This window comes from Eupeodes corollae, chromosome 1 (assembly GCF_945859685.1).
Source record: "Eupeodes corollae chromosome 1, idEupCoro1.1, whole genome shotgun sequence".
NCBI classification, from domain to species: Eukaryota; Metazoa; Arthropoda; class Insecta; order Diptera; family Syrphidae; genus Eupeodes; species Eupeodes corollae.
In genome coordinates, this window is record NC_079147.1 from 146,588,547 (window position 1) to 146,613,126 (window position 24,580).

The following is a 24,580-nucleotide window of genomic DNA, read 5'->3' on the forward strand; positions in this document are numbered from 1 at the left end:
TTTTGTGTACGCGTTTCTATCTTTTTTTTGTGGTCCTTCAAAGATTTGTTATAGATATTTTTATTTATTAAAACCTGTAAACCAATATTTTTAAAAAAGCACGGGAGTGGACCTTTTTTTGTATATTTTGTTTTGCTTTAAACAATCATCTCTTGCATTTCGCATATTAATTTTTTATACTATTTTTTATATTTTTAAAAATACAATACCTTTGGAAAACAAAATGTATTTACATTATTTTTTGTTTCAATTTCTTTTGCATGTTCCATCATTATCCTGATGACTGACCATATACTACCACCCACCGACCTACAAAACAAAATGTTGTTCCAAAAAATATTTTGAAAAACCAGCTCAAATAACACAATGGGACTTAATTTTCTATGGAACAGAAACACCCGCCCAACCAGATGATCCAGTTCAAATAAGCCCTGGACAATTTGGGTCGTCCTTCGGTGGTGATATGGAACACAATCTTCTTGAATACGACCCGGATACGGCTAGCGGTCAATGGAGGAATGTACAGCAGGTATGTATACTGTCTGCATTTATGGTGTTTTGAGTATATGAAGATAGATTCAAAGCCAGGTCTTGTTCAAAAACTCATCACATCACATTTTTTCGCTTCTTGGTTTTTTTTTTTTAATTTTATTTTGATAATAAAAAATAATCAATCGCGATAAACATAAAACAACACAATGTACTGTTACGTTAGGTCATATTTTACTTTTTTTATTGTTGAAGTCGGTGTAGGGAAGCCTGCAAAAAATATATAGCAAGAAATAAATTTGCATTGGCGAAAACTTCTCTGTTGTTCTGATGTTGGGATTCGGTCTTTTATTTATGTATTTTTTTGTATTATTATTTTGAATTATCTTCTTCAGTAGAAGTGAACTTTTTCATAGCTATAGATACATAGATTCAATGCAGGGTTTCAGTGCAATGTTAGCTGTTCAGTTCATGTTGCAGTTTCATAGATGATGCCAATGGGCATAGTGCCAAGAACCTTAAGGGTTGTGGATTTGATTCGGGGTCGGATTTTTTTCAAGAAGGTTCTAGGGCCGCCGCTATTCCATTACAATGGGTCACCTTTCTTTTTTTAAAGAATTAAGTTATCCTGAACTAAAATCTTTACATTTTTCTATCACATATGGGTTTTTGATATATGCCATTTTAAAAATGATAAAGACAACGAAAAGCTGTTCTTTAAGGCTAATTTAAAACTTTATATATCCCTTAGCAATAAATTGTATGTTTAAATCAGAATTTTACTATAACACTTAGTTATCATAGTTTCATAATTCTTCTGAGATGACTTATGGGTTTTCATTTGAACCTGAAATTTTGAAACATGCTTGAATGTAATTCCTTTATAAAGGGTGATTTTTTTGAGGTTAGGATTTTCATGCATTAGTATTTGACAGATCACGCAGGATTTCAGACATGGTGTCAAAGAGAAAGATGCTCAGTATGCTTTGACATTTCATCATGAATAGATTTACTAACGAGCAACGCTTGCAAATCATTGAATTTTATTACCAAAATCAGTGTTCGGTTCGAATGTGTTTCGCGCTTTACGTCCGATTTATGGTCTACATAATCGACCAAGTGAGCAAACAATTAATGCGATTGTGACCAAGTTTCTCACTCAGTTTACTTTATTGGACATTAAACCAACCACACGAATGCGTACAGTGCGTACAGAAAAGAATATTGCGTCTGTTTCTGAGAGTGTTGCTGAAGACCGTGAAATGTCGATTCGTCGCCGTTCGCAGCAATTGGGTTTGTGTTATTCGACCACATGGAATATTTTACGCAAAGATCTTGGTGTAAAACCGTATAAAATACAGCTCGTGCAAGAACTGAAGCCGAACGATCTGCCACAACGTCGAATTTTCAGTGAATGGGCCCTAGAAAAGTTGGCAGAAAATCCGCTTTTTTATCGACAAATTTTGTTCAGCGATGAGGCTCATTTCTGGTTGAATGGCTACGCGAATAAGCAAAATTGCCGCATTTGGAGTGAAGAGCAACCAGAAACCGTTCAAGAACTGCCCATGCATCCCGAAAAATGCACTGTTTTGTGTGGTTTGTACGCTGGTGGAATCATTGGACCGTATTTTTTCAAAGATGCTGTTGGACGCAACGTTGCTGTGAATGGCGATCGCTATCGTACAATGCTAACAAACTTTTTGTTGCCAAAAATGGAAGAACTGAACTTGGTTGACATGTGGTTTCAACAAGATGGCGCTACATGCCACACAGCTCGCGATTCTATGGCCATTTTGAGGGAAAACTTCGGAGAACAATTTATCTCAAGGAATGGACCGGTAAGTTGGCCACCAAGATCATGCGATTTGACGCTTTTAGACTATTTTTTGTGGGGCTACGTCAAGTCTAAAGTCTACACAAATAAGCCAGCAACTATTCCAGCTTTGGAAGACAACATTTCCGAAGAAATTCGGGCTATTCCGGCCGAAATGCTCGAAAAAGTTACCCAAAATTGGACTTTCCGAATGGACCACCTAAGACGCAGGCGCGGTCAACATTTAAATGAAATTATCTTCAAAAAGTAAATGTCATGGACCAATCTAACGTTTCAAATAAAAAATCGATGAGATTTTGCAAATTTTATACGTTTTTTTTTAAAAGTTCTCAAGCTCTTAAAAAATCACCGTTTATTTTAAAAAAATTTGTTTTAGAGTTAATTTGTAGGGCCCATTCGGCTCAAAAATATCCGTTTTCAACATTATTTTTATAATTTTTTCAATGTTATACACTTCACACTACGAATTTGTAATAGGATAAAAAATGGCCTTTAAACCGTTTTACGTTTTTCTTTTTAAAATACTTCATCGGAGGTTACAATTAATGAGGATTTTTTGAAAGACAAGTACGGAATATTAAAGTAAGGGATTGTAGATTTGGAAAATCAAATACAAAAAAACTGACGTGATAGATTGATTTTGAAGAGGAGATCGAACTAGAGCCATCTAACATTTTAGAAAAAGTATAATTTAATTGCCAGCTACATAACCTTGCTGGTTTAGCTATTATATTGTATTAGCCCAACCAATCAAAATGTTTTATAAAGGATATTGTAATAAGAGGATTCGATTTAAAAATACCGCCTTTTGAACAACTGTCACCTTTTAACATTTTACAAGAATTCTCTTTTTTTCTGTTCCACCATTTTTTTTAGGGATCCTCAAATTGAAACTCGGCATTAAATTGTTCATCTATGATATCAAGTTTTAATTTATTCCCCTTTAAAATGCTTAATTAAGCTCCGTGATATATTTCTTAAAGAAATAACCTCCCACCAAAATATAAAATAGCCTTCAAATATGAGCATACATTTTAATTCCATTTTTTGGGGACTAATTCCATTTTTAATTTGGGGACTTATTTCATGATGAAGTAACTTTCCAAATTCAAATATGAAATATTTATATCCCCAATTTTAAGAAGTTGTTATAAGTTGGTTTTTATAACAGGGTGAAATAACGCCAAATTGTTTGTATTACTCTATTACAGTTTGGTTTGTACAGAGATGGTTTTAATGTTGCATGCACCTACTGGAACCTCCTGTTTTGGCACACTATATGATTTGGGGTGGGTGCAAGGTTTTGTCAATGAAAAATTTCATTTACATTTCAAGAACCTGAAATTATTATTACTTTGTGTTATTTAACTTTTGTTAACTACAATAAAGCCAATTTTGCCGACGGTTAAAACTCTCGTAAAGATTTTTATTTTATTTTAGATTATGTCTTAGATATTATTTCATGTCACTTAAAACAGTCAAAATTGGTATTTTTAAGCACAACATATCCCTTAATAATTTCGAATGGTATTATGTCGCAAATACAAATCTTTATTTTCGATACAGTTCAAGGTATTCTTGCTGCTAAGTTTTAAGAAATTCTCATTGTTATGAGTTGTTGTTTAACTCTATATAAAATTTTGAGCAATCCTTAAATTTAGTTCTTTCATGACTTTGAAAAATATGTTTTTGCGTTAGTTTAAAGGGCTTATTTCGATTTCGATCTTTGATTTTAACCTTCTACTCAAATTTTAAAAATACTCAGTTTCAGTATCATTCATTACACAAGAAAACCGGTTTGGCACTTGTGTTTCAGCATTTCTATATGATTTATTTGAGACACTTGAAATCTTACACCCTATGAAGATTTTTCGAAAATTTGATTATAGATTTAGAAAACCATCAAGAACTTTAGCGAAAATGCTATTTCATAAATGCAGTTAATCTCAAAAAGACTTTTTTATGTGTTGTTACGAATTTTGAAAAGTAATATTTCAAAAGCCATGTGTGTATAGTAATTTTGAAGTTGGAATTAAGGCCATGAACAAATCCGTCTCGGTTCAAAGAGGATTTTCCGACCTATAGGTGTGTCAATTTTGTTTGTTAACGTAGACTCCTATATGAAAAAAGTGCCTTGTCAGAAACGATGTTTTTTCGTTCCAAATGAACCGGATGTGGATGCTAAAAGAGGATTTTCCGACCTGCAGGTATGTCAATTTGGTTTGTTATATGAAGATAGCGCCTTGTCAGAAAAAAAATGATTTTTCGTTCCAAATGAACCGATAATAAAGCGGATGGTTTTCCACCTTAAATAGCCCAGTCAATTGAACTCCGCAAGCGAATATTTGAAGCCTTTGTGCAAATTCCTCAAGTCCTCAAGTGAAATTTTGACATTTTGAGATCTATGGTAACGTGATGTTCGTGGACTTCTTCTCACACGAATTTTTTACGCAAACTTGAGTAACACAGTAGATGCTCCATTTTGGCAAAAACTGGCATTGCGCAAAAATTAACTTCCTTATGTTTAAAACTTACTCTTAGTCAAGTTTTCAAATGGGAAGCAACTGTCGGCGTCAAAATAATCTATGATTCAGTTTTAAATTCACCGACATCAACAACATTTTTAGAATAGAATTTTAGACCGTTCGAGTTATTAGATTCAAACAAAGCACTCCTCTCACAAACTACAAATTCATTATTCCTATTTAAATTTTTCAAGGAATCTTTTTATACAAAATGTTGAATGAAATTATGCAAGAAATTAATAAATCTCTTAACGCACTAAAAACCACGGCTTAATCAGGACCAATTTATGCAAGATTGACAATTTTTTCTGTCTTTATTTATTATTTACTTTAGGGGAAATTTATGGTCCCAATATTTTATCATAGCTCTAAAACCATCAGCTTGAGCGATTTTGTTCTTCTTAATCTCGGAACATTGTTTTGTACATTTAAGTGGGTTCCTGTTAAAAAATTGAAACATTGAGTCGATTTTGTTTCATTTAGTTTGATACTATATTAACTTTATACACTGCATTTTGCAAATTTTTGTGTAGCCCTTTAAATGTATCTTCCAGACACCAACACTGCAGTGTCATCAAATATCCACTGAAATATTCCTTGTGTATAAACGATACAAGGTTGGTCCTAGAACACTTCCATGTGGTACACCGACTTATATTTTTTTTTGTTGGGAGTAATAGTGGTGACAAAGTTTTCTTAAGAGTCCGTTCGTAACATATGTTTTCAGTATTTCATAGTACTTCCTGGGGAAGCAGTTTGTACTCGAGACCCAATAGTCAAACTTTGTTCTGAAGATCATTTGTTATATAAGTTTGTTGACACCACATGCTTCTTCCTTTGAACGTAATAAAATTAATTTCACATTCGTCGTTTCTATCAACAAACTTTAAGAAATCTCTACCGGTATTGACTGAAAATGGTTTGAAAACATTCGTGACATTTTCAGCAAAAAGATCAGCTTTTTGTTTCGTGTTTCCGATAAATTTCCCATCTTGAGATTTTATTGGCAGGTTTTGTGTTTGGGATCTTTTAAGACGCTTCCATAAAGAGCATTCGGTAGAAGCAAAAGAAGAATATTGAAGTTGAAAAACTAGGATCAGCGTGTGTTTTTGGACTTTCAGTCATTTATATTTACTTCATAAACTTCCTAGTATATTCTTTGACTAAGTTTTTAGTTAACTTTTCAACAAAAAAAATGTTCTTGTTTGGATTGGGTAATTGGACATTTTTTGGACAGATCAAATAAAAGAAAATAGAAACTTGCCTTACTATCAAGTCTCTTCCAAATCCATCCCTGCTGAAAAATTATGAACTTGCTGAAATATTATACAATACCAATTTTTCATGCATGTTTTTTTCCATTTTGCTAGGGTGTGTTGTAACTCGTAAAAGTGTTGGGAAAAAAGGAACATTTTAACATTTTTGTTTGTCTATTGAGCTAAAATTCAGCTTTTGTTTTCGTATTTTATTTTTTTTTATAATAAATTGATTTCTGGTGATGCATTCAAATAAAAAAGAATTTTAAAATACATAAATTGTATGCAAATGCCATGGAAAGAGTGTAGTTTCAGTTATGCACTTCACACAAATTAAAAAATGTGTTTTTTTTCTTGTTTGTTTTTCAAGAACAAAGTTAAAATAAATTATAATAGGAAATTTATTTTGTTTCAGATTGAATTTTTGAATATTGAAGTAATAAGAGAATTCAAATGAAAAAAACAAAAAATATTTAAAAAATCTCATCACAAAATCAGAAATTAACATTAAATATTAAAATTTTGTATATTTTCAGGTTGGCGAATCCTTAGCTGATATTCAGCATGAAAACGATCAAACCAGCAGTGCATGCAGGCATATTACAACTGACCAAAGATGCATAGGTTTGTGTTTTATATTATATGCTTTATCACAAATTTATTTAACAATATCAGCGAGCAGAAGCTTTTTGTTTAAATTAACCAATAATAGAAAACCTCTTAGAAGTATAATTCCAAGCAATAGACAAATACTAATAACAACCAATGTTTCATAACTACTGGCGAAAAATTAATAAACAAATTCGAAAATATAAAAAAAAAAATAAAGCAAAAATATTATAAAATAAACAACACAATAATTACCAAAACAAAAAAAAACAACACAAGAATAAACAAATCAAACAACTTAAAGACCTGTACATGAATATGTGTTTTTGTGTTTAACCGAATTCCTCTTAACTAAAAATCAATAAATAAATAACTAGAATTTCTACTTTCTTAATGTAAATTATAAAATTAAAGTTTATAAAGAAACACAATAATTAATTAATTTGCTTTTATATACCTTCTTTAAACAAATCCTATATAAATTTTGTTATTTTTTTATTAAATATCTTATAATTAGTTAATTTCTTTAATTTTATATTATTATTAAACAAAACAAAAAAATAGGTGATATGTAAATTTTCTTTATAGTAATTGTTTTTTTTTTAAATATTTTATTTTAATTTTTTACATTTATGTTTTATATAGTTAATTTTTTCACTCAATTTAATATTTGTACAAACACAAAATACTATAATTAATTTTTAATTTTTTTAATGACTCATACTTGACAAAAATAATAATAAAATTAAATCTTAAAGAAAAACAAAATCAATGCCGAACTTGAGAAAAAAAAACAGTGTATAAAAGAAATGTATAAAAAAGTCTTAAGCTAGAATAATAACCTAGATATTGATGTAAGAATATTAAAGTAACAACTACAAAAATTATAAATTCTAGAAATTACTGTGCCAACAACACTTTTTGTAAGATGAAAAATTTAGAGTAAACTCAAAAAATTAAACAAAAAAAATAAATAACAGTTATGGTTAAGGGTAAGTTTAAAAATTAAATTAAAAAAAAAAAATAAGACCTTAGAGTAAGTTTTCTTGATAAACAACAACAATATGGGAATAAACGAAATAACAAAAATGGAATAAGACGACATTAAGGATAATAATTAAGTGCAATTATACTTATACATTCTCGACATGATTAGATCAGACGACACTGCACTCACAAATGAAAAGAACATGAAACATACGATTGATTTATTGGCAAACTAAATTCAATTATAAAAGAGAAGACAAAACTTGCAGAAGGTATTAGAAGTTATTTTCCAGCATTCAAAATTTTACTTTTTTACTCGAAATTTTCACACAAATTCGTGTGTTTTGGCTTTGTAAAAAAGGATTCACTCTTATCTTAAAAAAACCAAACGTTTCAGATCTGTCATTCTTAGCTACATATAGTGTTCCCAAAGGTAGCCACCTTGGTCCTTTATTGTTAATTTATACAATCAACTATCTAGAAAGGGTCATGAAACATTCTTCTATCTCACTTTATACTGATGATATTTAAAATTTTTTCAAGGCAATTCCTTATTGAACATGATCTTGAATATTTTTCAGTTCCGTGCTTTAAAATACCCTCTTACCACACGTAATTCTTGAGTTTTATGTTCCTACCCGACGAACCTTTGTCCCATATGCTACGAAGGGACATTTTTGATATTAACCTACGTATTTCTTCCTTAAAACTCGGTCTGCTCTGTTACCCTCCCCCCCACAATTTTATTTAAAGTTCTTGGTTTTCCTAACTTAGATTGTGCTCTGTTTATGGGGGTTGAAAGTACGAAGATTCTATCTGTTTAAGGTATCAAAAAGCTATGAATTCAAGGTTCTTTAGGATTAAATTAAACGATCAGGAAAATTCTCACGAAATAAAACTGCAATTGTGGTTTTTGTCCTTCATCATTTAAATTTTGTTAACAGATCGCTTATAGCGGTCATTGAAACAAATTTTCAGATTGAAATCGATCCGGAAACATTTTTGAATCGATAATTGACATTGTTTAACTTTGATGAGAAATAAAAATTATATACTAATCAATCAGAAATCACGCGCATTTATTTTTCTCTAAAAATGTATTGTTCTATTTTCCGGATGGAAATTCATTTTCCTGAAGAGCTGATACTTTAATACTCAAAAGTGGAATGAGTCCTTCCACTGATTGGTGTTCCAAATTCACACAATGCCGATGACAGATTCCTGTCAGTAAGAAATTTTCGTTTGATTTCAATCAAGACATTTTTTCAATAACAGCAATTTTGAATGAGAGCTATTAAAGACCAGTCAGAAAAGTCCAAGGTTTGGTTTCAATGATGAAAACCAATGATATCTATAACTGGCGCCTTACAAAAATCTATCATTGGAGTTGTGTGAAATTGGAACACAAATCGGGAATTTCCCTGGAAGTAAATTTTCCTCAAACAAAAATTCTATGCAATTTCAGCTCAATTTCTTTCACGATAGTAAATTATTGCGAGGAAAACTAGAGAGGAACACATCCCAAACGTTTATTCACGACATCCTCCTCCCCCCTTTAAGTTGTCTAGACGTTGAAAAAAAAACTATTTAAATTGCAACATTAACAATAATGTTTCCATCATTAAAACCCGATTCATCTCTTTTGATCCATATTAAATTTATTATTGTTCAAATGAACAAAGCTGAAAACTTTTCCCACAATGAATGTAGTTGTGTCACCTGAACTTAATCTCCTAACACTTCAGTGAGTGAAAAACGCTTCATAGTACATATTTTTCAAAATTCTAACTTAAATCCTAATTTCTGTAGGAAAAGAATTATAGTAAATTAATTTGAACATAAAAAAAACGTATTAAAAATGTTAAATTAAGTAACATGCCAAGTCTCAATACGTCAGTACTTGACCAACTTTTTTTTGTTTTATAAATTTCTCTTTGACACAAGTTTTTCAAAAATTACGTGTCATTTAATTTTGTGTCTTTTTGCTTTTTGTTGTGTAAGGAGGGTACATAGTTCCTCCTGATGTCGTCGTCCATTCATCCAGTCTCAGTCAGCCAGCCCAACACAAGAAGCTATGACATGTCTGTCTAAAAATGTACCCTACCATCACCTCTTTTGTGCTCGTTTTCCAAACGCAAAATAACAATGCCAAAAAGTTCACATAATCACATAACTTCTAACCTGAATTATAAAAAAAAATATATATTTTAAAAAGGACACTGCACTCTCTCTCAAATCTCCATCTGTCGTTGGTTATGTCCGAGGACCTAGGTATATACTATGTGACTGACTAATATAGGAAAGTCATACCTACTTCTGTCCATGTTAACCAAAAAACTACCATCGGTCTTTCCTATTTTTAGTCAAAAATAAAAAATAAAAAAGGACAGCAGTTTGAATGTCCAGCAAAAAGTCATCAAATAAAAGTTTAAAAAAAGGTTATTCCTGTTTTTTGTGCTTTTCTATAGTACCTATCATTTAAAGTCCATAACGTGAAAATTATTCGCGCTAGATTTTTTTAACAATAAGCGTTGTCCTCCTGCATTCAACTTTCAGCTTTTTTGTGTCCCGGTTTTTTACTTTTATTCTTGTTTTTGAGTCAGTTCAGTCTGTTTTAGAAGAAATATGTAGGAATAAGAGTTCACCAAGCTTTACTGTATATGAGAATTATTATAAAATAAAGCTAAAAAATATTTGTTTAACTAAACCATCCGAACATCCTCGTAGAACAAAGATGAAGTTTTATAAAATAACCAAGTTGAATTTCTTAATGGGGCCTATCGTGAATCTTCCTAAAAATGTTTGTTCCCACGAAATTTGTACCTTCATCGATAATCTCACTTGAACGAAAATTCTATGCAATTGCAGCTCAATTTCCCTGGAATTTTTTTTCGCGATAGCACGTAATTCCGAGAGAAACTTTTCAGCACTACGTTCCCAATGATCGAGATATTGAAACTTTTCGAGAGAAATTTGTATTCACCGTAGCCCACAATAACATTTTGTGGAAATTATATTTTATATTTTCCAATTTTAAAAAAGAATTCATAAAGTAACGTCTGTCAAAGATAAGCTGTGAATTAGGATTTCTATAGTCTCCTGTCAAAGCACGAAACCAGAGTTTTCCATTAGTAAATAAAGTCAATTTATTTGATATTCGTGTTTTTCAAAACTTCTTGTTCGTTCAAGATCTAAGCATCGCTCAGAACACATTACGGCGCGGAGGCGTAAGGATTTAGCTGACTAAGGAATTGAAGCCAATGGAACATTTAAAGCGATATGTATGTTCTCTGATTGGGATCTGAAGAAGCTGTGCCAAGATCATGAATTTCTTCGTAAAATCATTTTCAGCGACGAAACTCATTTATCATATTCACCTCACCACCTCATCCACAAAAAATTACTGTTTCGTGCGGTTTGGATGCCGGTAGGTGGTGTCCTTGGTCCATATTTATTTTTGTCGAACACAACGATCGCCACGTTACGTTACTATGACGTTAACGTGCCATGACATGTGGTTACAACAAGATAATGCCACAAGCCACACAGCTCACCTTAAAACCGATTTATTGAACATCAAGTTGGAAATCTCAAGAAATGGGCCAGTTGATTGGGAGCCTCGTTCATGGCTACGTGATGTCATTGATTTCGAAGAGCTCAAAACCAACATTGAACGCAAATGTGTGACCGAATTATTAAAAATAAGGTTCAACGAATCGATGCAAGCGCTGCAAACGTTACTGAGGTGGCCATTAGATCGTAGTCGATATCCATTCATAAATGTTTTGATTGTATTTCAAGCCGATAGCTAAATTTTCTAAATATCTAAAATGCTCTGTGTTTTATTGGAAAAAACTTCGCAAGTCCTTAAGAAAGAATTTCTGTGGCAAAAGAATAAACATGATAAGAGGTTATTTTTCAGAAGTTCTAGTAGCCCTGTAGTCAGAGGATGAAGTTGGTAATCAAGTAACTTTATTTTTTCTATTGATATCCTCTATAAAATACTAAGGATATAAAGAATTGACAACATCAATAAAAATATCAACTAGCTCAATACAAGTTTCAGGTTAAACACATCGACTTTTTCTCAGTAAATCTTTATTCAAAAAATTCTATAGATCCGTTTTTCCTTTTGATTCGAATTACCAAATTGAATTTTATTCAAGTTGAAAACATTATTAGTGCAAAAACCTAGTCTCGAATAATTTTTATTCTCAAACTTATATCAAATTTAGTTCCAAGAATTAAAAAAAATCCCTATGATATAAAAACTTACTTTATATCAAAATAAGAAATCGTATTTCTTCAACTACTCTCTATCTCTAAATTTTCCAATAATACAATCTCAAATATGATGTTTCTAGAGAACTTGAATTAAAAAATATTTCAATTCACAGAAATTCTAAGCAAGCACTCATTGAATGAATGCATCCGATCGGTGATGATAGGATTTGATGATGTAGCAAAAGACCTTATGGTGGTTTGTTTGTACACCACGTCGTCGTCGTTGAGTTGAGAATTGTGGACTTATTAAAATTAAAGTACACACTCTACAACTATACTTCCAGCGAAATCCGCCTTCAAGGTTCCATTAGATGGAGTGTACGACTACCAGTATATAGGGTGAAACATCAAAAGGGATAGATATCAGACAAAATGGACTTTTGCCATTAAACCAGACTATACTATAAGTTGATGATGGTGTTCGTCAGCACCATGATTATGCCCATCAGAGATAGAGAAGTTGCCTTCGTCATCATTGTGTCAGCTTTCAACAGACATGATTTTACAACAAATCGAATAGAGAGGGAAGGACCTAGAAGCCCAGTATACTACTCGTACAGTGGAGCGAATTTTCATTTTTTTAGAAATGTATCTTTACTTGTATTTGTATAGAGTATCTTCAATGGTTCTAGTTCCGTTAAATGCTTCATTTTGCTTTTATGTTTTTCTTCGGCTTATATAATAAATCGGAGACAATTTGTCATAAAACTATAACTTTTGACGGATATTTGATGAAACCAGAACAAAAAAAATCAAAAAGCTATTCTATAAATGCTTTGCTATAAAACTTTGTTGAAAACTAATTTGTCATATTAAAACTAAAAATTATAGGAAACTATTATTGTTATAAAGTTTTAAAAAAAAGAAAATATTATAAAATGATATTCTGAACCTTTGTTTAACAAAAAAAAGTTGAAGCTAAAGTTTTTTTTGTTTGAAAAGTTTTATTAGGCTTAGCAGAATGAATTTTAGGTCTTTGACTTAATGACTTCAAAAAGTTAAATAGGATGCCATTTGTTAAACTGATAGAATAGTTCGGAACCATTGTTTGGCTTATTTACATAGACCGTTCATTTAAAATAGTCAAATATTTTCATATTTATTTCAATAAGAATTTTCATTTTGATATTTAAAAAGAAAAGCAAGTAACACCTTGAAGAAACTTTTCTTTCAAAATTGCGATTGGTTCTAAGCACCATATTTGTAGTGAATTTTAAAAGGAGATCTGGAGATCTAAATAAACTAGGTACCTAGTATAGTTTTTACTTGTCATAAGTAAAAAGCTGACAGCTTCAAAAGTGAAAGCTCTTATTAGGCAAGTTCAGGCAACAAATTCTACTTCATCCGCAGTCAAAATTCTCTGAACTCAAAAGCAACTTAGTTAATGGCAAATTTAAGCTCTTCTTAACTATATTCTCGGCCGGGTTTCTCAACGATGCACCATGTCTCTGCAATTGATAAATATTTCTAGAAAGTCAATTGAAAAAAAGTAAAAATTCAAAAGCTTGTTTCGTCGACTTCTAATAGAATTCGACAAGATAAATAGACTAGTTTTGATAGATAAGGGAATCTCCCGAGAACTCTTAATGATTTACTTTAAGTTTCTTGTTTCATCGAGTGCTTCTGTATGTGATGGGACGGATTTCTAAGGTGTTCCCCAAAGCTACTTTCTAAGTCCATTACTTTTCACTTTATTTATTGATGATGATGATAAATGTCTAAAAAATGTGTTATGTAGCTTCTATCACCCACAATAATCGTACAATTGTTCTCTAGATCACTACACTCCCCGAAATTCGAAGATTCTGACGACTCAAAAGTCTGAAAATCTCTTCGGCATAAAAGTGGTAAATTAAATCAAGATATGGCCATGCCAAGCGTCCTCTGCCAAATTTTGTTGTTGTGGGTCTTCATGTTTTGAAGTTGTAAGTTCAAAGTCCGGTCTTAAAAATTTGTATGAATTTTTTGTCAAAACGGAAGTATTGCCTAATGGTCCAAAAATGATTCCTTATCTGAAAATCAATATTGATTGAATCAATTTATAATAGCAAGTGTTTCGTAGTTACCCAAACTTTTAGACCTTGCAGCATTTTCGGGGCTGTTTTGCGTTGTTCTTTCTGTTCCCATAAAATAATTTAATAAGACATTTTTCGTTCTTAATATTACTCTACTTTTATTACTAAAGCATTTTTCTATAATAACAATTTTCTGCTCAATTTGTAATCTATTGCAAATTCGGTATCTATTTCGTATTTCGATAACATGGTGCATCGTTGTGCTCTGGTGTTTCCTTTTCATCCAATTAAGTTTTTTAAATTCCTACAAATGAGAAGGATTCATCTGTCAAATGATCTTGCCCATTATTTCCACATTTTGAACATTGTTTTGACATTTTTATGACCCCAATTCTGATAGTTTTTTTTTTAACCAGCAAACACAAACAAAATAAGAAGTAAAGACTAAGTAATATCAAATAACTTAACGTATCAATTGGATCACCATAATCCTTTTCGTATTTCAATGTCAACAGATTTGTTGCCGAAATGCTCTATAGGTATATTTTTGTATTAACTTTCCAGTCTATCATTTGAAAGCAATTTTTTAACAGCTCTCCCGTCCGGTGCCAAAAACAAGCCTTACTTTCAAGTCTCCTATGTCCTCTTAACCCCTCCCATTGTTAGAGAGTTCCATACTCGCAAAGTTTAACATATTCTCACAGTAAACTACATTATGTTTGCGTGTAACTCGTGAATAACTCATTGTTTTGGCATTATCAATATTTAACATTAGACGTTTTCAGTTGCACTATTTCGATTGTCGAAGTTATAATAGTTCGTCAATTAAGTAACTTGTCCGAAATGTTTTGACGTCATCGAATTGTTCAAGATAGAGGAAAGATCATTTATAAACATAACAAATAACAACGGACCAAGGTGGCTACCTTGAGGTACACCAGAATTAATAACTAAACGAATAAGAATGGTAATTTTTGAAGACCATATGATGTCTATAAGTAAGGTAGGATGATATTCAAGTTATTAATTTATCATGTAGTACAAGTTCCTCTAATTTACTTAAAAGTACTTTATGACTTAGTTCTGATTTTAATTGGAAAAATTCCTTCTGAATATCGAGTATTCTTCATAATAAAGTTTGCCATTATTTTTCGCCACACTAAATTCTCCAAAAACGAAACAAAAAGAAAAAACGCAATTTTCTGTCGCCAAATTAAAAAATAAAGAAAAAAAAAAACAAGTTTAAATTTGCGAATTAAGACTGTTTAATCATTAATCTAAAATTTAAAAAAAATAATCTAGTATCTACGAAAAATTAAATCAAAGAAAAACTCAATAAATAAGAAGTTAATCGAAAAAATATAATAATTATTATTAATAAAACAAAGAAAACTTAAAAAAAAAAGAAATAATTATTAATGCGAAATTATTAGCCACTCTTATTATAAAAAAAAGTTCCTGGAAACGCACAAAAAATTAAATAAATAAATACGATTGAATAAATTAAATTTAAAATATGACATTTTTTTCATAAACAAAAAGCGTTTTTATTGTTTCAAATTATTTAAAAAAAAAAAAAAATAACATACAAATATTATATTTATCGTTGAATCCAAAAAAAAAAAGATATTTTTCTTATTTATCCATATCGTTTGAATGTCAACAAAAACTTAAAAAATAAATTTATATATTTAACAAAAATAATACAATTTTAACATGAATTCATGCATATCTTTTATCCTTAATTACTGTTATTTTGTCCTTTTGTGTTAATCATCATAATCAGATCTTTTTTTGTTGTTGTTAAATAAATAATATGCAAATATAAGCTAAATACAATACAAAAAAAAATTGAATTGCAATTATTTTCCATATCAGAAATTATTTTTAAATACATAAAATACTCAAGTCTTTTTTCGGTCTTTTGTTAGGTTGATATACCATACAATCAATTTGTTAATTTTTATTATATAAACAAAAATAAGAAGACGACTAAAAATGTACCTACACATTGTCTGTATTCAATTGTGTATTATGTGTTCTAAAAACTATATTTAATTATATTATACCGACCTATCTATACTTATAAAAAAAATATTAATAAAATGATTGATGATATATAAAGAGATGCATATATACCAATTATTATCTTCCATGTATTTTGTGATTTATTTATATTTTTCTTTATTTGTCATAATGTTTTTAAATATCAAAAGTTGAATTGGAAAAAAATATATAAATATTGTCGCCAAAAATCAACAATTAATGAAATTATAATAATTTAAAGAAATCAAAAAGGAAAACAAACCATATTATTAATATGTTTTATTCAAGTTGTATATAAATATAAATATAATATATATAAATATATATATAATTTATTAAAAAAAGAAAATACATATTTAATTAAACTCATAAATTGTTATAGAAGAAATAAAAATACAGCTTGTAATCTGCTTGCCTGAGAACCAAATATTCACATTATACTTTTGTCCTGTCGTACTTTTTTACTGGCTTTTAAAAGAATGCAATCTTTTGGGAATGCAATCTTTTATGAGTTTAATACAAAGATTGCATTCATTGAATAATCTAATGATTAGGATTTTAAATTTTGCAATAAACATTCATTAGGCCTTAAAAATACTGTAATCATTTTGTCTCCAATCATTTGACGGCAATCTATTGATTGCAATCATTTTAGACTTATAATGTATTCTTTGCATTCACTTAAAGTCTTTGCATTTACTTGAAGTGCTTGCATTCTTTTAAAGTCTTTGTATTCTTTTGAAGTCTGTATTAACTTGTAGTCTTTGCATTTACTTGAAGTTTTTGCATTCTTTCCTTGAAGTCCTTGTATTCGTTTGAAGTCTTTGCATTCCCAATCCTTAGGTTAAATCAATGAATGCAATTTTTAAGTTGAATTCAATAAATGATTTTATAGTGATTGCTATTCCAAAAGCTAATGTTCTTTTACAAGCCTCCTATTTTATTAGATATTAATTTTTTTTAAGAATTTTCAGTTTATATTGGACCGTGAGTTCTTTGTGTTTAGAATACAGTGGCGACAAAATAAATAGCACACAAATTAAAAAAACTTTTTAAACGAAAGTGGTTTCCTCTAATTTAAAAAATTATTTAAGAATAATTAAAAAATATTTTTGATTTTCTAAAAGAAATAAAGTATGTTAAATTAATAGAAAACATAATAACAAAACAATAAAAACAGTCAAAGTCAGTTCAGATCCTAAACGGATGAATTTAGAGTCATCGGTCCACAAGACATTTTGTCACCAATTTGTGTCTTTTGAAATGTGTTCTTTTGCTATTTTCAAGCCACCAACAAAAATTTTGCTTAGAAACGAGATGGTTTTCTTTTGGAAATCCTCTAATTGTACCTAAAGATACATTTACTCCAAAATCCTGTTGAATGGAATGTTTTATTTTTTCAACACAAACATTAATGGATCAGCGGGCGATGATAGCAATATCTATTCGAGGGTTGGTTTTCCTGGAACGATTCCTCAAAGCATTTAAAATCTTCTTTAGGGAATATTCCGACTTACAGACTATATCAGAGTTCGTGTGACCTTCTTTCTTGAAATCGAGAACTCACAACCTGTGAGTGTATGCCACGTCTACATTCTACATTTTATCAATATAAATCCTAAGTTTTTTTAACTTACCTTTAAAAAATAATAAGAAAATTTTTGTTAAAAAGAAAATGCTACTTTAAATCGAAAGTTCCCTTTTTGACACACCTTAGAAGTGTGCTATTTATTTGCTCTCCACTGTATATGTTTTGTTTAATGTTCTAGGAATGCAGAATGTGGCTAATACTCGTATTTTTTAAAATAACCTTATTTTGTTTGTCAGTTTTATAAGTCCACTAGCAATTTAATACAATCATACTTAATTGTATATAATTGACGAATCAGTACAGGGTGGAAAGATATGAACCATAATTTCAATAAACGTCAGAATCTACAACTGATTTTATTTAAAACTGTCAAAACGATTTTTCTCTTTTGGTCTAAATAAATTGATCTAATGTTGATCAAATTTGTAAATTAACTTTTTTTCAAAACTTCAATCAGTCAGATGAATATAGGTTTTGATTTGCTTCGATTCAATTCGATTACAAAATTTGTCTTCAAAAAATTTTACTCAAAACTCTTATTCAAATATTAGTTCTAAAGATTGTTTTGACAGCTTGACAGCGCCACTATATCAACTTTGCACTTTTGAAAAAAGTGATTTCCACTGCTTTTTTTTTCTATAGTTTTTAAAACCACCCTGTACTGTCAATAAATTAAAGAAAATAGTTAATATAAGGCAATTTATTTACATATCGAATTTTCTGTTCAATTTAAATCAAAGAGTTTGTTAATTTGTATAAATGTTTTTGTTATACTTATACCCATCATATCAATAGCAAATTATAAACTTTTACACATTCTTAACTTACATGAATTTACTGTTCATTATTGTTATAAAATGTTATATTTCGGTTTGTGGAACTGTATTATGTTTTTTAAGCTTCTGAATGTTATAACAAATTGTTAATGAATTTATTATTTTATTTTAAACTACGCTGCACATGTTCAAGGAAGAAGGAATTTCAATTCAAATCTCGCACCACATCAATTTTCATCAATTTTATTAATTGTGTTAGTTAAGATGCAACTTTTCTTTTGAACTTAAAATATTATTATTATATCAGATCGAATTTTATCCAACACTATGCCTTTTTAAGGTCCTTCTATTGGCTTTTCAGAAAGATTTTTTACTTCAATGACATTTGACAGGCTGAAAAAATTCAAAAACAATTGATTATATTTACAGATCTTAGAGATTGCTGTATTCTCAGAAATATAAACAATATTTCTCATACAAATCAAATATTTTTTCTGATAAAACACTGGACATCGAATTTTTATGATTCACGCAAAAATTAATTCCTAACTATGTCATTCTATTGCTCTGTTAATCAGACTAAAACAAATCTTAGATGCTTTAAAAATATTAATTTTTGAAGATGTAAAGACAGGTGATTGTCAAACTTCTATACGTGTAGTCTATTTGACAGACTTTACTTAGACATTAATAATTGTCCAAACGACTTATGATAAGCTTCAAATATTTGAGCGAGTAGAGCAGATTCTTAGATCAATGTAAAGGGTTTTCCATTAAAAGCGGATCGAATTTAAAATAAAACAAGTTGTATATGAGTTATCAATAAGGTTTTATCTTCGTTAAAGAGCCCTATCATGTGTAAAATATAACATCATAAGTCTTTGGTGTCCATAACGTTCAATTCATTCCACAAGAAGTTGGTGATCACACATCTATAGTGATTGCCGTTGACGCACTGTAACTTGACATGATGATTTTTCTTTAATGCGTGATTAAAAGAAGATATTTTAACCGAAAGTAAAAAAATCTATGTAACCACCACGAACTGTCAAAATCAACTAGGCAATCTCAGAATGTTTTCACATAAGATTTTGAAAAGACTTTAACTTTATTATCATTTCTTTTAACAATATTTAGGTCTTTTACATGACAGATATCGATCAGGGAAACATAGTATGAATGAATTAATTTTCAAATTTCATTCCGAAACTTACATAAATCAGAAAACCATCGAACGTGTTTTAAACGATAATTTTAATTACAAAAAAAGGTATTTCCAAAAGAGGAGCATTATAATCGAAAATGACATTTTATTTCTTAACTAAACCGTTGGCAATGCTTTTAAATTAATTAATTTTTTATTTCACTTTACTTTACCAAAGAAAGCAAAAGCATTTAAATAAAAAAATATACCATCTACTCTATACCTTAATCAATTTTAATATGTAATAAATTATCATCATGGAAAGCTTTGTGTTTTAGAAGTGGAATGAATTCAATTTAACGGTCCATTGAGTACGAAATTGAATGGTGTATGACACTAATATGATTTAATTTAGTTGTACGTGACAACATTGAGTGAACATAGAATATTTATAATATCACATCGACATTAAAAGTTCTACGAGTACGTATGTACATATGTATCTTGTTTTACATAGATATTATGTATATTTTGTTTTTATTTCAAAGAGAATGGATTTGAAGTGATTTAAGTTTACAAACCTACTATATAGAAAAATTGTAGTAAAATCGGAATATTTTATGTAATCATTATGACGAGTTTAATTTAATTAAATTTTATTATGCATATAGACTATATTATGTTAGAAAAAAAATAATTTGTCTACCCAAAATATGAGAGTGCTTCAAAGTGCATCTAATGGAATTAATTTGACAAGTTGTGATAGTGAATTAGCAAAGAGTTTATTTGTTTTGTTTGCTTAAGGGTATTTATGTATATAGGACATAATGTGAAAAAGATAACATTTTCCTCATTTAAATATTTGTATTTAGCCTCGACATTTAAATGGCACACGCTCTTTGAAAGCGAATTTTTCTTTTATCATCGATGTTAAAGTAAATGGGACCTATCGTAAATCTCACAGGAAATTTTAATTCCCTCAGAATATTCTGTTTCCAATTAATTCATTCCGTAATCGGGAATCTTCCTGTAAATAAATTTCCCCGCACCGAAAATTCTATGTTATTACAGCTCAATTTCTCTGGAATTTTTTTCCCGATACCAAGTAATTTCGAGGGAAAATTTTAAGCATTATAAAGGTTCCCAATGTTCGAGAGAGGGAAACACGCCGAGGGAAATTTTCATTCACGATAGCCCCGATATGTATTTAGAAACCCCTTCTTATTTATCAAAGTTCCTCCCTCCCTCCACAATTTTCTGTAAGTTTTTGGAATTTAGGCCTTCCACCTGATGCTCAATGTCATTCCACAGATTCTTAATTGGGCTGAGATCGGGAGAGTGATGACCCAGCCATTTCAGAACGTTAGCTCAATTATCTTCCAAATACGATTTAACGCAAATTTGACTTTGATCAATGGTGATGCCGGTCTCACGGACCGGGTTTTTCAACTGAACATTTTTCGGAATGTGTTACTAATATTTCTTTTTTTTGTTGTAAAATATGCTCCTTGACAATAAAACAATGTTATTAAATCAACGGAAGCTCTTTTATTGCAATACACAAATTCAAATTCAACAAAAAACAATAACGGAGAAGAAATGTATTCGCATTTTTTCCCATACCTGGTCTCACAGACACAGTAGGTCATCATTGGTGGGTTAACAATTCGAGAAGTTTGTTTCGGGTCTTTATTGTGAATAAAAAGCCCTGTTACGGGGAAAATGTCATTAGCATAAGGAATCATATGATCTTCCATAATTTTGTTATAAATTTTTTGGTCCATTCAATTGGGCTAACACCTTCACAAGATTAACACCCCATGCGGTAAAGTTTCCTCCTCCGTGTTTAGAGCGCACTCTGATTCGTATTGTTGGTTTGGTCGACGCCAAACATATTTTTTTCCATCTGATCCGCCATTGAGGAGTTTTCGAAAGTTTTCCTTTTTAAACTGAACCTACAATTTTAAGTCTTTTTGACACAAGTGTTTCAAGCCCCTCAATCGAATTTCATTAAACTTTCTCGTCTTATTGTTTGAGAACAAAGAAAAATACCTTGTTAAGTGACTCCATATTTTATTTAAAGACTTAAATTGTTCTGTAATCGACGTTCTTTAAATTATCTGATCTTTTTTAATTGTGGTTTTGCCTGCATTGGGAGACCTTTAAGAACTTTGTACGTTGTTTCAAGTGTCTAACGACGAAGTCAGATTGCGTACTTAAGCTTTCTCAAGCAGCTCAATATTTTTTAATGAGAGATTTCTGATTTTCAAGACCTTCAAACTTAATTATTTAAGATCTTTTATCCGCTAAGCGTTTTTGTCATCTTTCCATGTCTATAGATTTCTTTGTATAGACACTTATTTTAAACCCACTACAAGACTTTGAATAAAATAAAACATATAAATATTGATGTCAAATCAATGGAAAACCACGTTACTTGTTACGTAATTGGTTTACGTAACTTCTAGACTAGTTGACAGCTTCCAAGTCATTTAGTGACCTAAAATGCTGATTTTTATTTGTATGCTCTCAAGTGTTCATTACTTGTGGTACTTAGAATTAAAATGGAACTTTAAATTCAGAACTGAAAACTGATGAAAAGGGGCGAAAACCTGCCGAACTTCCAACCTATTGGAGGTTGTTATTTGAAGTAAATATCTTTAGAATCTTTTTAAAATGTTTGATGAAACAATCATTGATAAGGACACCGCCAGGGCCTTTCTTCGATTTTCTTAGGCTCTTTGTTTATGAAAAAAATAAGCAATAAAAAAATAAATAATAAATAATAAGGAATTTAAAAACGAGCATTTAAAAATTTCATTAATAAAAAAAATAATAAAAAAAAAACATACAACCAAGAATTCCGTAACAACGATTTTCTTCTTATTCTTCTTCAGATTTTTAAAGGGATGCTCTGTCCAAATTATTTATGTAAGACAATATTGTTTTACGAACTTCGAATTCTATCAACTTTCTTAGAGCCAACGCTTTAAACACCTAAGAACATTGTTCGGCAGATTCGGCATATTTTACATTGTATTTATAAGTATAAAGATTTGTTCTTCTTAAAGGGTTCTTGCTTTTTGCTTGCCAAAAAATTAAAAAAAAATGTCTAAATCTATGACTTGCAATTATAGAGCAACTTTCAAAAATACTTTTGGCCCTTTTATATTTCTTCGATCTCAGAAATGTCCGTATCCTCAGAAATATAAACAAAATTTCTCACTTTTGCTTTCAGAAATATGAGGACAGAATTTTTATTATTTGATTTCTCAAGAATTCTAAATCGCAAAATTAAAACCAACAAAAAGAGGAAAAGAAATTCAAAGGTAATTTGATTTCTAAGTGAGGATGAATAGGAAATTATATTTATATTTCATTCTTCATATCCATCTGTAAAATTCTCAGAAATCTTATAAATATAAACTGGCCCAATGACTTCTCAAATTCTTTCTTTTGATAGACTTTGGCGGGAAAAATAATAAGAAGTAACAAATATAGGTCCATTTTGAAAATAATTAGATATGTTCATTTTGATTAAATCTACAAGTCAAGTCAAGGGCTTATTACTTTTAGTGATTAGATTAATTTGAAAAAAAAGAATGTACTTCATATCGTCAAGACGGTCAAGCTATGTCGGTTTTGCTTATAAGTGTCACAACTGTCAAATTTCATTAACGTTATGGTAGGAGATTTCTGCTGATTTGTTAGTTGTGCATTCTGAAAAAAGGTCAAGCTTTTGGTTGTTCTTAAAATAAAGTAAATACTGTGTCACAGTGGAATTAATTTATTCGACACATTTGTCACTAAGCAACAATTTTTTTATATTTTTGGCAGCTCCTCAGTAAATAACTTAAGATTCATATACAGTGACGCAAACTAAAATATGTCTTCTTTTTTTTAATTTGAACAATTGCAATGACAATAACGTCCACTAACTCATCAATTATTAAATAAACAATTACTGTTATTTTATTTTTAAAATACTTTTTACTGTGCACCTTACTTTATGTAAAATAGAAAAAAAAACGTTAATGCATTTAAAATATATCCTTTATTATGAAATAGGTAATTTTTTTTAGATTTAAAGGGCAATGGTACTTTGTTTTTTAGTTTCATTCTATGTTAATATATATAAAAGAAATTAAAAGAAAAGAAAAATAAAAATAAAAACTAAAACCATTCAAAGCCAAAAATCAATACTAAACATTTTAAAACAAAAACAAATATGAAAATAATAAATCTAAGAATCAATAGTAAAATATACCTTTTAAACGCAAATAAAATAATAGTATAATCTTAACAATAACAATAAGAATAAACTAAAATTAAAGCATAAGCATTTGGGGGTCTATTTAATAAGAAAAATAAATAAAAGAAATAAAATAAAAATTCTCTCGAACCATCAATCATAGAAAAATAAAAAAAAAAAACAAGAAAAACAATTTAAGAAATTTTTTTTACGAATACCAGAAAAATTTTCCTACCAAAAACAAAACATTAAAAAAAAAATAGGTATATGATTTAAAAAAATTAAATCATATTTAGTATTTAAGTACTTATATAATTGTAAAAATAAAACAAAATGAAATATCTTAAATATGAAATTTAAAATCGAAACAAAACAAAAATTAAATAACAAATAAATATCATGTAAAAAATAAACTTAATAAATTCGTAAAATATGTGAAATGAAATTAATGAAAAAACAAAAAAAAAACAAGGAAACAAAATTAAAAGTTAAAGTTAAAACAAGAAAAATGTTTTCATAAATAAAAAAAAATTAAACAACATAAAATTATAATTGTTTTATTATTATATCAAAAAACAATCATCAATTTCTGTGATCGCTACTAAAAAAAAAAACAGATACAACAAATTTTTTGAAATGTTTGAAATTTTCAAAAACAACAATCAGAATCTCGAATTTTTGAAAATGCAATCGTTGTTTTTTGGGAGTTTTTATCTTCTCTTTACTGCGCGTGCACATTTTCTTTTAGCTTTTTTATCTTTCTTCTTGATTA

The 24,580-nt window shown here is 29.6% G+C and overlaps 1 protein-coding gene across 2 annotated transcripts in view; it reads left to right on the forward strand.

Annotated features, from left to right (window-relative positions):
• The window catches only part of LOC129942321 (furin-like protease 1), a 705,779-nt gene that overhangs the window by 675,409 nt on the left and 5,790 nt on the right, over positions 1–24,580 (forward strand). For both annotated transcript variants that reach the window (XM_056051194.1, XM_056051193.1), the window contains exons 10-11: positions 354–529; positions 6,641–6,728. In XM_056051194.1, coding sequence (XP_055907169.1) covers positions 354–529; positions 6,641–6,728 — 264 coding nt within the window. The remainder of the gene's footprint in view (positions 1–353; positions 530–6,640; positions 6,729–24,580) is intronic.